The sequence below is a fragment of the Epinephelus moara genome, chromosome 3 (genome assembly GCF_006386435.1).
Source record: "Epinephelus moara isolate mb chromosome 3, YSFRI_EMoa_1.0, whole genome shotgun sequence".
In the NCBI taxonomy this organism is placed as follows: Eukaryota; Metazoa; Chordata; class Actinopteri; order Perciformes; family Serranidae; genus Epinephelus; species Epinephelus moara.
The window spans coordinates 10,940,796-10,953,084 of record NC_065508.1 but is presented as its reverse complement, the minus strand read 5'-3'; the positions used below and the strand labels follow the sequence as shown (position 1 = coordinate 10,953,084).

General features: G+C 41.2%; 1 protein-coding gene across 2 annotated transcripts in view; it reads left to right on the top strand.

Moving 5' to 3' along the window:
• Positions 1-8,088, top strand: part of adad2 (adenosine deaminase domain containing 2) — a 107,602-nt gene extending 99,514 nt beyond the window's left edge. For both annotated transcript variants that reach the window (XM_050036771.1, XM_050036779.1), the window contains exons 8-11: positions 170-384; positions 2,591-2,825; positions 7,596-7,728; positions 7,846-8,088. In XM_050036771.1, coding sequence (XP_049892728.1) covers positions 170-384; positions 2,591-2,825; positions 7,596-7,728; positions 7,846-7,956 — 694 coding nt within the window. In that variant the 3' untranslated portion in view covers positions 7,957-8,088. The remainder of the gene's footprint in view (positions 1-169; positions 385-2,590; positions 2,826-7,595; positions 7,729-7,845) is intronic.
• The last annotated feature ends 4,201 nt before the right edge of the window (positions 8,089-12,289 follow it).

Here is a 12,289-nt window from a genome sequence, read left to right as displayed (position 1 = left end):
ATATTTGGAGTGCCTCGGGTTGATATCTCATTCCAAAAACAGTAGCTTTGCACCTGTGGAGGACAGTAGTTTTAATATGGGTTATATTTCTGTAGAAATGTGCTTGTAAGTATGAGTTAATCTGAATTTTTGCTCAGGGGAGTGAAATACAATCTTCTTTCCTTTTTAGGGGCCCTGCGAATAAATCTTGGACCAATATGAAGCTGCAGTATCATGCCAAGGGCCTGCTGGTCCCTGTAGCCTACCTTGAACCGAGTCTCTGGGGTGCCAAAGTCTGCTGCATGTCTGGTAGTGACAAGTTGTGCCGCTGGACAATCACTGGGGTTCAGGGTGCATTACTGAGCCACTTCATCCAGCCGCTCTACATCACCAGCATGGTGCTAGGTAAAGAGACTTGCTGTGAATCAATATTTTAGGCCGTACCAGGATTTTCAGGCTGTTTTGGGATATTTGTGGCCTGATATGTCTGGTTTCACAGCAGATTTTCTCAAAAAAAATGCATGTTGTGATGTTTAAATGCACTTTTTGAAATTGCGGTGCAAGTGAAAAATGCAAAAATAGCTGTGATTTTATCACTGATATGGAGCTTATAATTAAAGGGGCAATAAGCGAAATCGTTCACCGCTAGGTTCACTGTTGTGCACTGCCTGTAGAGCAAAACAAAGTGTGGCATGAGCCACTCCTTCCTCTGCCTCTGCTCTCCATCTTCTACCAGCTCTTCTAGTCACTGAGCCTCGTCTCCATTTCAGCAAATATATTACATTTATTACAGGTACCATCATCATTGAAGTAGGCAGGGGAATAGCTAAACACAGCCGCCAGACTGCCCGCCGGGCTACATTTTACAATGCTAATTGCAAATTAGCTGGGCTGCCAGGCTACACACCTAACACAACCGAAACGCCTGACCCATTGCTGGGACCGAAGCTCCGGACATTAACCCATGCTACGATTGTAACATTAAATTTAATTAAATCGACATAGCAACATGTGCCTAACGTTACTTAACACTAATTAAAACAGACATTTGACTTTATGTTGTACCTGTCCAGGAGAAGAAGAGCTAGCTCCGAGTCAGATTGTAGCCCCTTTAGCTCTTGCAGTGCTTTCCACCTTGGAAATGCAAGGCCAATGTTAATGTTAGTGTTAGTTAATGTTTCACATGAACGTGCAGCCAGACCGGCTTGTAAACAATGGGCTGGAGATCAACACAGAGGGAGGGTGTGTGAGGTCATGCTATACTCCAGATGAAATTACACCTCTAGTTCTTCACATAGCAATTTTTTAATTCCTTCAATCTAGAAATGATGAATTTCGCTTATTGCCCCTTTAAAACAATCAGTATTTCCTACAGAATTAGAACTTATTTGTGATGGTAGGGGGTTTGGGTTGGGTGGCAGCAACAGCTGCAGCAGCTGCTGTATGATGCAGCATTGATGGACCGCCTCCGTGAGGCACGCTCCTCCTCTTCTTGCCCGGTTAGCATTAGCTAGCACAGCACAACATGATCTCATCCCTGTTCGTCATAATTTGCAGCTTGGGCAGAAACCATGGGGCAGTGGTTAACAGCCACGCCGACACCATATGGCTGTATTCGTTCATTTAACCCATTAATAAAGGTTGGGTAGTGTTAGCTGTGTGATGCTAACAGTTAGCCCTGTCACTGTGTGTTTGCGACCTTCTCCCAGGCACAGAGCTCTGATCTGGCAGCAATAGTTTCATGATAAACAGAGAGAGAGAATGAGGCAAGGAGGGTCAGCTCTACAACAAAATGAGAGGTTACCCATTTTAGATTTGCAGTAAAGTTGTGGTGATTGGACAAAATTGCAAGGTTGCTCAGAATTCACGGGGACTGGCTGAATTGGTGTTAATTGTTGCGATCGCAACATCCTGGAGGGAATGTTTAGGAAATACGCTATTATTTGAGAAGGTTGGCTCTTATTTCTGTATGATGAATGTGAAGTTACAGTCAGCAGCTTCCTGCTCTCAACCAAGAAGTAGTTCATTAAATTACTCCCTGTAAAACTATGCCGTTTTTCATGGGTCATAACCGGAACTGGTGAGCTTTAGAGGTGCTGTTAGGCACGATTTTGTTACCTTTGGACAGAGCAAGACTAGCTGTTTCCTCCTGCTTCCAGTCTTAATGTGAAGCTAAGCTAATTGGCTGCTGGCTGTAGCTTCATGTTTAGCATACAGAGATGAGAGTAGAATCAATCTTCTCATCTAAGTCTCAGCAAGAAGGCAAACGAACATATTTCCCAAAGTGTCAAACTGTTCCTGTAATTCCAGGTGGAAATCACAATAACGTTAGCTAAGGTGGTTTCTTATTAACACAGCAATGAAACACCTCAGTGTTTTTTATTAACGCAGTTAAGTCTGGTATTTTACATCCAGGTGGTGTAATTTCCAATGCAGTCATTAACAGTTATTGAGCTGTTTCTGGAATTAGTAAAATGGAGCTGATATGTATGAGCTGTAATGGAAATGGTCCCTGACAATGGTTTTCTTTTAGTGTATAATGTTACATGGATTCATGGATAAATCTCTGGAAGATTGAAGAGCAAACACTAAAATAGTTGTGTTTATTTAGGGGGCCAGAAGATCTTAAATGAGGAAGTGTCTGATATTACCAACATGCGACTGGGCGACGGATGGGAGGATGTTCTGCCGCCAACCTACAAAAAACGCAACATCCACTTTCTCTGCGGGGACTACGTGGGGCCTGTTGTCACCTCCCCGCAGCATGACGATCTCAGCATCAACTGGTGTCGTGGAGACAAGGACATTGAAGTTCTGGACAGTAGCAATGGCCTCATCATTGATGGGTAAGATGCAGATCCATGCAGATAATATGCAGTAACTTGTCTCTGCATCAGTAATGTGGGACCAGCATAATGTCCTTTGCTCCTCTTGCAGAGAATCTTGACCTGACTGAAGCTTACCTCATTTACACTCCTGCAGCTAGTTTCAGGGGTAGAGTAGATTTGCTGGCAGTGCCAATTGCAGTCTGCTTGTTTGACAGTCTCAGCGATGCCTGGGGCTGTTGCCATCTCTTGGTTTTGAAGCTGTGGACAACTGCTGATGTCCAGTCGGTAGAGTGACACAGCCGTGGCTCTCACTGGAGGCTGTGTTGTCCTTGCGCACAGATTACAGCCAAAAATAGATTTGAGATCCTGCTTGGCCCTTGCAGTGTTGCTTTTTATTCCAGCCTCCGGCCTGCAGCCTGAACTATTAGTTTTAGGCAACACCATGGTTTAAAGTGTCAGGATGAGCTCTGCAGGACGTTCCGAACAATAAACTATGAATAGGCAAAGGAAAATAGACTCCCTGAAAAGAGGAGAATAATTTTAAGGGCAGGAATACAGGATATAAAGTGTGCAGAAGGAGGTGAAGAGGAATTAAAAGGATGGCAAGAACACCTACTAAAAAAAAAACTAATTATAGTGTGAAAACAAAAGGAGATGTTGCCTCCGTCATATGAGACATCTTTAATTTAGTGATGTAAAAGTTGCATGCCAATTATTTCTAGCTTCTTTTAGCTATGGTTTTCATCACTGAAGCAATTAATTGTTTCCTAAAAGCCTTGGCTTACACCCAGATAGCTTGAATTCTGCCAAGAAGAAGCCATTTTACTTGGAGTGTATTAGTAATAAAAAGACAAAGGAAGTTTTGTGTGGGATGAGGAAAATCATGGGCTGTAGACAGAAGGGTTGCAGCGGTATGAGATTTTCATGGTATGATAACAGTCTCAGAAAAATAGTACGGCTTCAAGGTATCAGGGTATATGGTATTACACAATAATTTTAATATTATTTGTCAGTTGCAATGACCCTTGAAGGTATACCTACAGGATTATGGGTTTCTGTTTGTACATACGCTAGCTGGCAAAAGAGCTAGTTTTGCATTTCACATCACTATATTTGGTGGGTTTTTTGGGCGCTGTTTCTCTGATGCCTGCTGCTTACGGTCTGGTGCCTGGTCTACCCTTTTTATAAGGAGCTGACCTCACCGGAGCACTTTGGGGGTACATGCCCATAAAAGTTCTTAACACAGAAAATAAGAAGAAACAAAGAAAATACAGGCGTAGGGCAGAGTCTCTGCAAATTAATACCATGCCACACATTTCTAGTGTGTCATAAGTCTCTACATTGTTTTGGGCGAAAATCCTGCATAGTATATCTTTAAAGGAATAAAAACAGAAGTTAATTTTAGTTGTTCAAACAGGATTTATCATAATTAAAACTATCACTGTGAGTGTTAACGCATTAATCACAGTGCAGTTAAGGTCTGATCATAACATGTCATACTTTTTTAATTGCATTTATCGCATGCTGCTGTTTTTGTCTCCTTTAACACCCCCCAGTCAAGCCGCCGCAGTGATGGAAAATAAGACACCACTGCGCTTTTTTAATGGCTCATTTCACTTTAAAAACTCTCAGAAGGTTCAGTTTACAAGTCAAAAGTAATGTGCACCTTCAGAGAAAAAACTATTATATGTAGTTATATGTTGTATATGTTGGTTAGTGAAGAAGAGTATGCCAGCTTTACCCTCGGCATCAGAGCGCGATGTATGTCCGTGTTGTTTAGTCCACTCGTGGAAAGCAAGCTGGTGTCAGTAGGAGGATCGTTGCTGTGGATTTGAGTTTCCCTGTCGGAAGTTGCAGTCTTAGAAGGGCTAAGTCCGACGCTGCAAACCTCACTAATTTTTGACTGACTAGTTGATCAGCAGTACGGCAAGTACCAGGTGTATATAATGTAAAAAATGTCCTGTCTTTGAAGAGCGGATTTTGCATCTGGTGGTTAAAAACTTGACTGGGACTGAACTTATGAGATTGTGGGATGATTTTTCACACATACACACTCACACACATACCAGGATTTGGTAATACATTTCATCATTTTCTACGTTTTGTGGCCTATGGCTTGACAGAGCTATTGTCTCTCTATTTTATAATTATTTATCAGAGTTGCAAAAAACTTGCATTAATTTGATTCCTAGTCAAAACTGTGCAAAGTAATATAATTTTAAGCATGAAATAAAAATGTGATTAATCCCCATTAACTATTAAAATTTAACAATAATTGCAATTTTAAAAAATAAAAGTTTTACAGCCCTAATCAAAACTGTTTTTTAAAAAACATGAAAGTATGTGTAAAAAGGAGATGCACAGGTTAGATTCTCCGATTGCATTTTTTCCCCTAGTACTGTAGACAAGCTATTGTATGTGGGATAACCTTCAATTTTCATACCATGATAAACCGTGAAATCAGTATACAACTGCAACCCTAGTAGACATTACAGTGGTCATTGAACAGACCTTTAAAATGATTTGATATCATTTGTCACCCTGCACAGCCATCTGCTAATGTCAGCCTCTATCACTGCTGTCACACTCAACACAACCCCCAAATTTTGTCTTTATTGACAACACTGGGCTTCTCACCATTGGTCTGCTCCCCAGGGACACACTCCAGGGTTTCCCCCAGGAAATTGCTTAGCAGCAGTGGTAAGTGCTGCCTACGGGAAACCCTGCCTTCTCTCACTCAGCCAGACCCCACTTTTTTCGCTGTAACAGCACAGAAGAATTGTCTTGCCAAACACTTTTCATGTTCAGTACAGCTAAGCCCCCGAAGCAGAGACTGCATCCTTCAAAACAGTGTTGGAGGTGGAAACATTGTGAAGAGCAAGTCACCGAATGCAGTGCATGAACTCACATTTTACATCCACAACTTTTAGTTTCACGAGTGGACACTTGAAGGGACACCATCCACCCCTCCCTGCTGCTAATTAACTGGCTTGCTTCTTTATGACTCATTAGTGAGGCACACAAAACAAGTCAGCGTGTTCAATAGACTAGAAGGCTTGACTTTATCGTAGCACAGATAACCACAGCAGCTTTTTGAAAGTATCGGTATCATAAGTGGCAGCTGGACACGTTGTACATGTTAGAAAATACATGTTAATAAACGTGAAAAGACTGTTGTACTGAAGTGTCAGGATTTTTTGAGTCGGCCTAAAAGCATGCTCGATGACACACTGGAGTCATCCTTAACATAACCCCTCCCCTACTATGTAAAAACTACGCTACTACTGACATTAGAGTGCATAGTATCAGTGTCGTTTGTATTGCCCACTGTGTGCCGGGGCGAGTTTGCTACGTCCCATGAGCTCTCCTAGCTCTTTCAGTCTGAGAAATACATGAATAAACATCTCTGTTGAGTGCCACATTCATATAAACACAAGCTAAACAGCCGTCACTAACATACCTTTTAGTCTTTCTCGCCAAATTGTCTACCCAGCACACTGGCAGTTCCTGATTACTGCTCTAGGTGTGTGCTTTGTGCTAACGTTAGCTGCTATAGCTGCACAGTGGCTCTTGTTCCCTAGTACAGAGGGTGTGTGTGCTGTTGGGTAAGCTGCTAAGGAGAGTCTGTAGCTGTGAGGTGGCTCATTCGTTGGCTTCATGTGTACTGTACACCGCTTTCTATCGCCATCACCCTCGTAATTCACAGCAAAATTGAAGTGACTCCAAACACTAGTTTTATAGCTTCCTGGAGGATCTTCTATTTCTAGTCTGGTAATGGCATTACTAACCATCTTGCAACAAGCTAGCTTAGCTTAGCTGCCTCCCTCACCGGAGTAGAATATTTTGGTTTGGGGGTAGTAGGGACAGACAGCATGTTGCCTTTTCTGTCCTGTTGGCCGCCTTGCTGAGTGCAGTGGCACTGAGAGCATTATATTAAACACAGTTTAAGCGATATATTCTGTTTTCTAAATGTAATAGGATAATTCAATGTTTGGTTTCGTTTGTAATGTGTACCGAACTGAAAACAACGTACCAGATGGTTCGAAATGAATATATGTATTGTTACATCCCTACAAGTAGGATTGATGAACATTTAACAACATGGAATATACACTGTTTAGCTAAAATATTAAAACCACCAAAGAGTGAGTTGAACATTGACCATCTCGTTACAATGCAGTGTTCTGTTTGGAAAACCTTGGATGTGGATGCCACTTGACACATGCCACCCACCCAAACACTCAAAGAGCTCAAGGCATCGACCTGGCCTCCAAATTAGCCAGATCCCTACACAATGGAGCATCATAGGACACGTTGGTACCCCATCTCCCAACCCACAGGACTCAAAGTATTTGCCGCCAACGCCTTGATGCCAGACACCACAGGACACCCCCAGGTGTTCATGCCTCGACAGGTAAGAGCCAAGTCCAATCGAAGGAGGCACCACCATGAATCGGGGTGCCTCTGGGGTACTGACACGTCTCACAGATACTCCATCAGATTGGGATCTGGGTAATTTGGAGGTCAGGTAGAAGCCTTGAGCTGTTTTTCAGTGTGGCATGACGCATTGTCCTGCTGAGGGGGGCGCTGCCATTTGAAATACATTTAACTGGCATTGTGTTTTGTTGTCGGATGTTAAGGGTTAAAAAGTTATTTCTGCATCTTTTTAGCAAAGTTTTTATTTGATTTTTTTACATGAATATATTTGAAATGCACTACTATATAATACAGTTGACAGCTGATACATGTAAAGGAAAGCATTCATTGGAACACTGTTGTATTTCCCAGCTCTCCATCTGTGAGTGGGCCTGGCTTCTCCAGCAGACTTTGCAAGAGAGCCCTCTACAGTTACTTCCTCAGAGCTGCACAGCTGAGTGGGCATAGCTATCTGCTGAATCTTCCCACCTACCACAATGCCAAGGTGTGTGTCAGCTATAGATGATCACATGTATGCTCAGTGTGAGTGTTTTTTGACTTTGCTTCATTGCAGTTTGCAGACTGATGTGATGCATGATGTTGTAAATGGTTTCTTTTATAGGTGGAATCTGTCGTGTACCAGACAGTCAAAGATCTGGTCAAGCAGCAGTTCCTGAGCGAGCACGCAGGGTCCTGGAATTCAAAGAAGCTGGTGGACTGCTTTAGCACTTGAATGGTCTCTCAGCAACACGCCGCATTGAAGTTCATTTAAGTTCCTCTTAGAGTTATTTTACTGTTGTTTACTGTGCACTGTGCACAACAATAATTCGAGTTTTGGTTTATGTAAAATGTTGTTCAGACTGTGTAGGTGTTTGAGAAAAATAAACAAGACCCTACTGTTGTGCACCGCAGTGAAGTAGTCAGTTTGAATGAGTTGTGGGTGGAAAAACATGGCTTATAGGCTAAATGTTTTTTCTCCCTGTCAAGTAGAAAGCAGCAACATTATTACCCATTATCACATTTGTAGCCAAAATGTTGTGCTGATTAACAAAGTATTTGGTGTTGATGTACCAACCAAACAATACAGTCACTGGCATGGAGAGGACATTATGAACAGGTAATTATTTTCTTGTATAATTTAGTGTTTTGTGTCATTTACTGTCACGATTTTAAACAAAGAACTATCTCATATTTACTCTGGTTGTATTCACAGCAAGCCTGATGTGTTTGGAGTCAGGGGGTCAAATCAGCAGCTGACGAACCAGTGATAAGGTACTAAATTAAAAGTTTCTTATGTAACATCCTGTCTAAGTTTTGTTGCCTCTTAGTAGTGTTGTAACGATAATGGAATTTCCAGCTGCAATACAGTGCCTTGAAAAATATGGACGTGTGATACCATTTTTGATGCCTGAGGAAAAAATTGACATTGAGCCACAATACGTTTTTTTTTTATTAAAAGGTTAATACAACAAGGCTACATGACAGCAACATCTTTCAGAAGAATGACTGTAGTAATGTTTACCATTGTAAAGAGTACAGTAAGAGAGAGCTAGAATATGCAGCTAATACCGGCGTATCGATACTGCGGAAAATAAGTATTGAAACCTATTCAAATAATCAGAATTGATATGTATTGAGAAATCGATACTTTTGACAGCATTACTCTCGAGTTTTTTGTAATAATGACACTTGTTCCATTATTTATATTGTCTCAGTATCATTGGATCCAATGTAAATTACGTTGCTGGTATAAAATTAAAAATAGTTAATAGAATTTAAATGATTCACATGTTTTTTCAGTCTGAAATTTCAGCTTTCCTTCCTATATTTTCTTGGTATCTGTGGTCATTTGACAGTACCCAGCATTTTGTAGGACTATTGTATGGTTTACCTATTTTGCTGAATATATTGTGGGTTAATCTAAAATTCTACAAACCGCAGACTATGATTTTAACACCTCTCTGCTTGTCTATAAATAAAAATGGAAAAGTTTTGTCAAATCTCACAGATTTAGAAAGTGTTGGCAGCCTTTTTGTTTACATTACAATGTGCAGGTGTTCAGGTGATACAGTCAGAAACACCAGCAAAAAATGCTGTCAAACTCTATGGGAAGAAATTCATGCAACATGGATTCAGCTATCTCTCTATGATGCTACCAATCACCTCCAATCAGTGCCAATGGTGTATTTAAACACATTGACATATTGATATTATGGACCGTCACATGTTTATCACAACAAAGGTGTGAGAATTTACAGTAGCAGTCACATTCAGAGGTGGTGTGGTAACCATGTCATGAAGCGATTAAGGAAAGATCGTAGAAACACATGTTTCCTGGCACAAACAGAGGTGAAGAAGGAGCACTGGGAGGCTTGCATCATCTTAAATTTCAAATTTTATTATTTCCTCATACAAACTGTGTGGTACTATGGTTCATTGTCACCATGGCTCCACTCACCAGTTGCTTGGCAACCAACTCCTCCTTGGAACTGATGCAACTACTCATGTCTTCATAATTACAGGCTCTTTTACAATATTTAGCAAAAACAAAAAACAATAGAATTCATGATAACGTGATCTAATGAAGCTGGAACACAATGATGCTTCACATTTAGTGATGGCTGTTCGCTGCATTGATTACATGTCTCTGTGGCTTGTATTGAAGTACAATAGGTTTTAAGGCTGCTGTTTCATTTTGGGAGACTTCATGACTGTTTCTGTGATTTGCATATCTTCATGCGTCTGTATGCAAATGCATGGTCCTGTGTGCTTTATCTTTCTTCTTGCTGAACAAGCAAGTGATTCCTCCAGCCAGGTGTCAGGTTCGTCCCCCTCTGTGAAGGCAGAGCTCCTGTACCTGAGGGGCTTTTCTGGGCACGAGGGAGAGCCAAGGAATTCACAAGAAGGCCTGCAAGATAATTAAACATCCGTGAACACTTTAGAGGTGTGAAAAACATTTGCTCAATATGTGGTTTGAGAGTACACGCCTGGGAGTTGGGGGTTAAATTAAATTGAGCTGTCAGATTTTGAAGGAACCATTTAAGAAATAACAATTAGGTCCTTTTAGGCTCAATTACAAAGGCTTTCGTGTAATTATTGAACGTCAGTGCAGTCTCAATAATGAATGCAGTGACCTTCACTGTGATTCTGGCAGCAGAGGGACTGTGATGACGTCTGACTGAATCTCTGATCATCATCGTTTCATATGAATCTCAACAAGATGAATTATATCTTCTGATTGCAACATTAAATGTCTGACAAAAGATGAGAGGGAAGCAGTTCATTAAGAGTTGAATGCCAAAAGAGTACCAGTGACAAAATTAGGAATATCTCACTGAAAACTTTTTTTCCTAACTCATTAAGAAATATAATTGGGACCAGAAGGTTTGCATTTTATCTTTTAAACACATGTTTACAATGTAGTTCTTATTTTTGAAGAGTTTATTGTCATTGTTGAACTTTTAATTTATCGTTTAGGCTTTTAAATGTGCTAAAATTATAGCAGTGGTAACAGACTGACACATGATGCGCGGTTTCCTCACCCAGGTTTGGTCTCTTGCAGGACGAGTCTCTCTGGCTTGAGTCAGAGGAGGCTGATGTGCTCTCTGTGGAGCTCGACTTGACCGAGCGGACCGATGGTACTGGTGCTCTCGGAGGTTTTGATTTGGGTTTGGCCATGACTCCAACGGATGCCGAGTTACTCCACTCTGGATGACATCATCAAACACAGGTAACAATCATTAAGCCAATTATTAAGTATTTCCTCCTCACAGGCATAGAGAGAAACATCTGCACCTTGCTGATTGTCCACAGAACTAGTTGCACGCCGACATTTTCAGAACACGAGTGACAATTCTCTCTTGACCAATCAATGAACTGCATTGTCTCCAGCTCCACCTTTTAGTATATGATCTGTATTCTAGCTACCCCAATAAAGGGTGATGATAACATGGGACTGAAAGAAACGTTTCTATTGTTAACATCGACAACTTTTGACAATGGAAACACAAAAATAATGGATCTAATGTGTAACAAACTGAACCAGACTGCTTGGTGGAAACAAGGCTTATGTGCGGTTGTTGTACCTGAATACTCATCAAGACGGAAACGTCCAAAGCAGAGATGAATCCTCCATTGTTTCCTGACGTTTTCCTTCATCAGACAGTGAAAGATGAAAATGAAAAGTCCTGGAATATGAACAAAAGTGAGACAAGGTCATGATGAGCTTTGGAGGACTTGGTTTAGCAGAAAATGATATTTTTAATTTGCACTTGAGCAAGGCATTTCTCTCCCAAAAGTGAAAAGGCACAGGGCTTTTGTTGCGTCACTCTCAGATAAAAAAAGAAAGCAATATAACAAAGGCCAGCCGAGGTAAAGGCAGTTGTGAAATAGTTGCATCATTCAGCCTGTGTTTGATTTCCTCCTTTTATCTGCGAGTTTTGTTGGTTCCTTTTGAACTGCAAACGTAAGGTAGGATGTTGAAGAAAACTGCATGTGTGGTTGGCAAACCTTCACTCACTGATTTATTTACCGGTATATCACTCATTCATGCCATGTAAGAACAAACCAGTTTGTCCGAGTGGTTCCTACATGAAGCACATTTAGTCTCTGCCTATGTACGTAGATATATATTATCCAGAGTAAATATGTCTGTGCATAAAAGAAACTACAACCTTGAAAGGTGTTGAGTGCAGCAAAAAGGTACAGCAGAACTACTCTGGCTGGCGTCCATGTAAAGAAGCCAACCATCCATGTTAGTCCTAGTAACAAGGTGAGACTGGCAACTCCCTTCAGGTCATGCATCAGTCCGCTGCGGGTCCCAGCCGGGCTGTTGACTCGCATGTGGCGAATCTGGATCAAGACCACCACAAAAACCTAGGAGAGTTAAAAAAGATAAGAGTGGTTAAATTACTGTTGCTGTCTGGTTGATGAGATGATTGAGCTCTGTAGATATCTTACTATATAATGATGAAAACTCTGCCTGTGTGTGTGTGTGTGTGTGTGTGTGTGTGTGTGTGTGTGTGTGTGTGTGTGTGTGTGTGTCTGTTCCACGTTTTTCTCCTCAC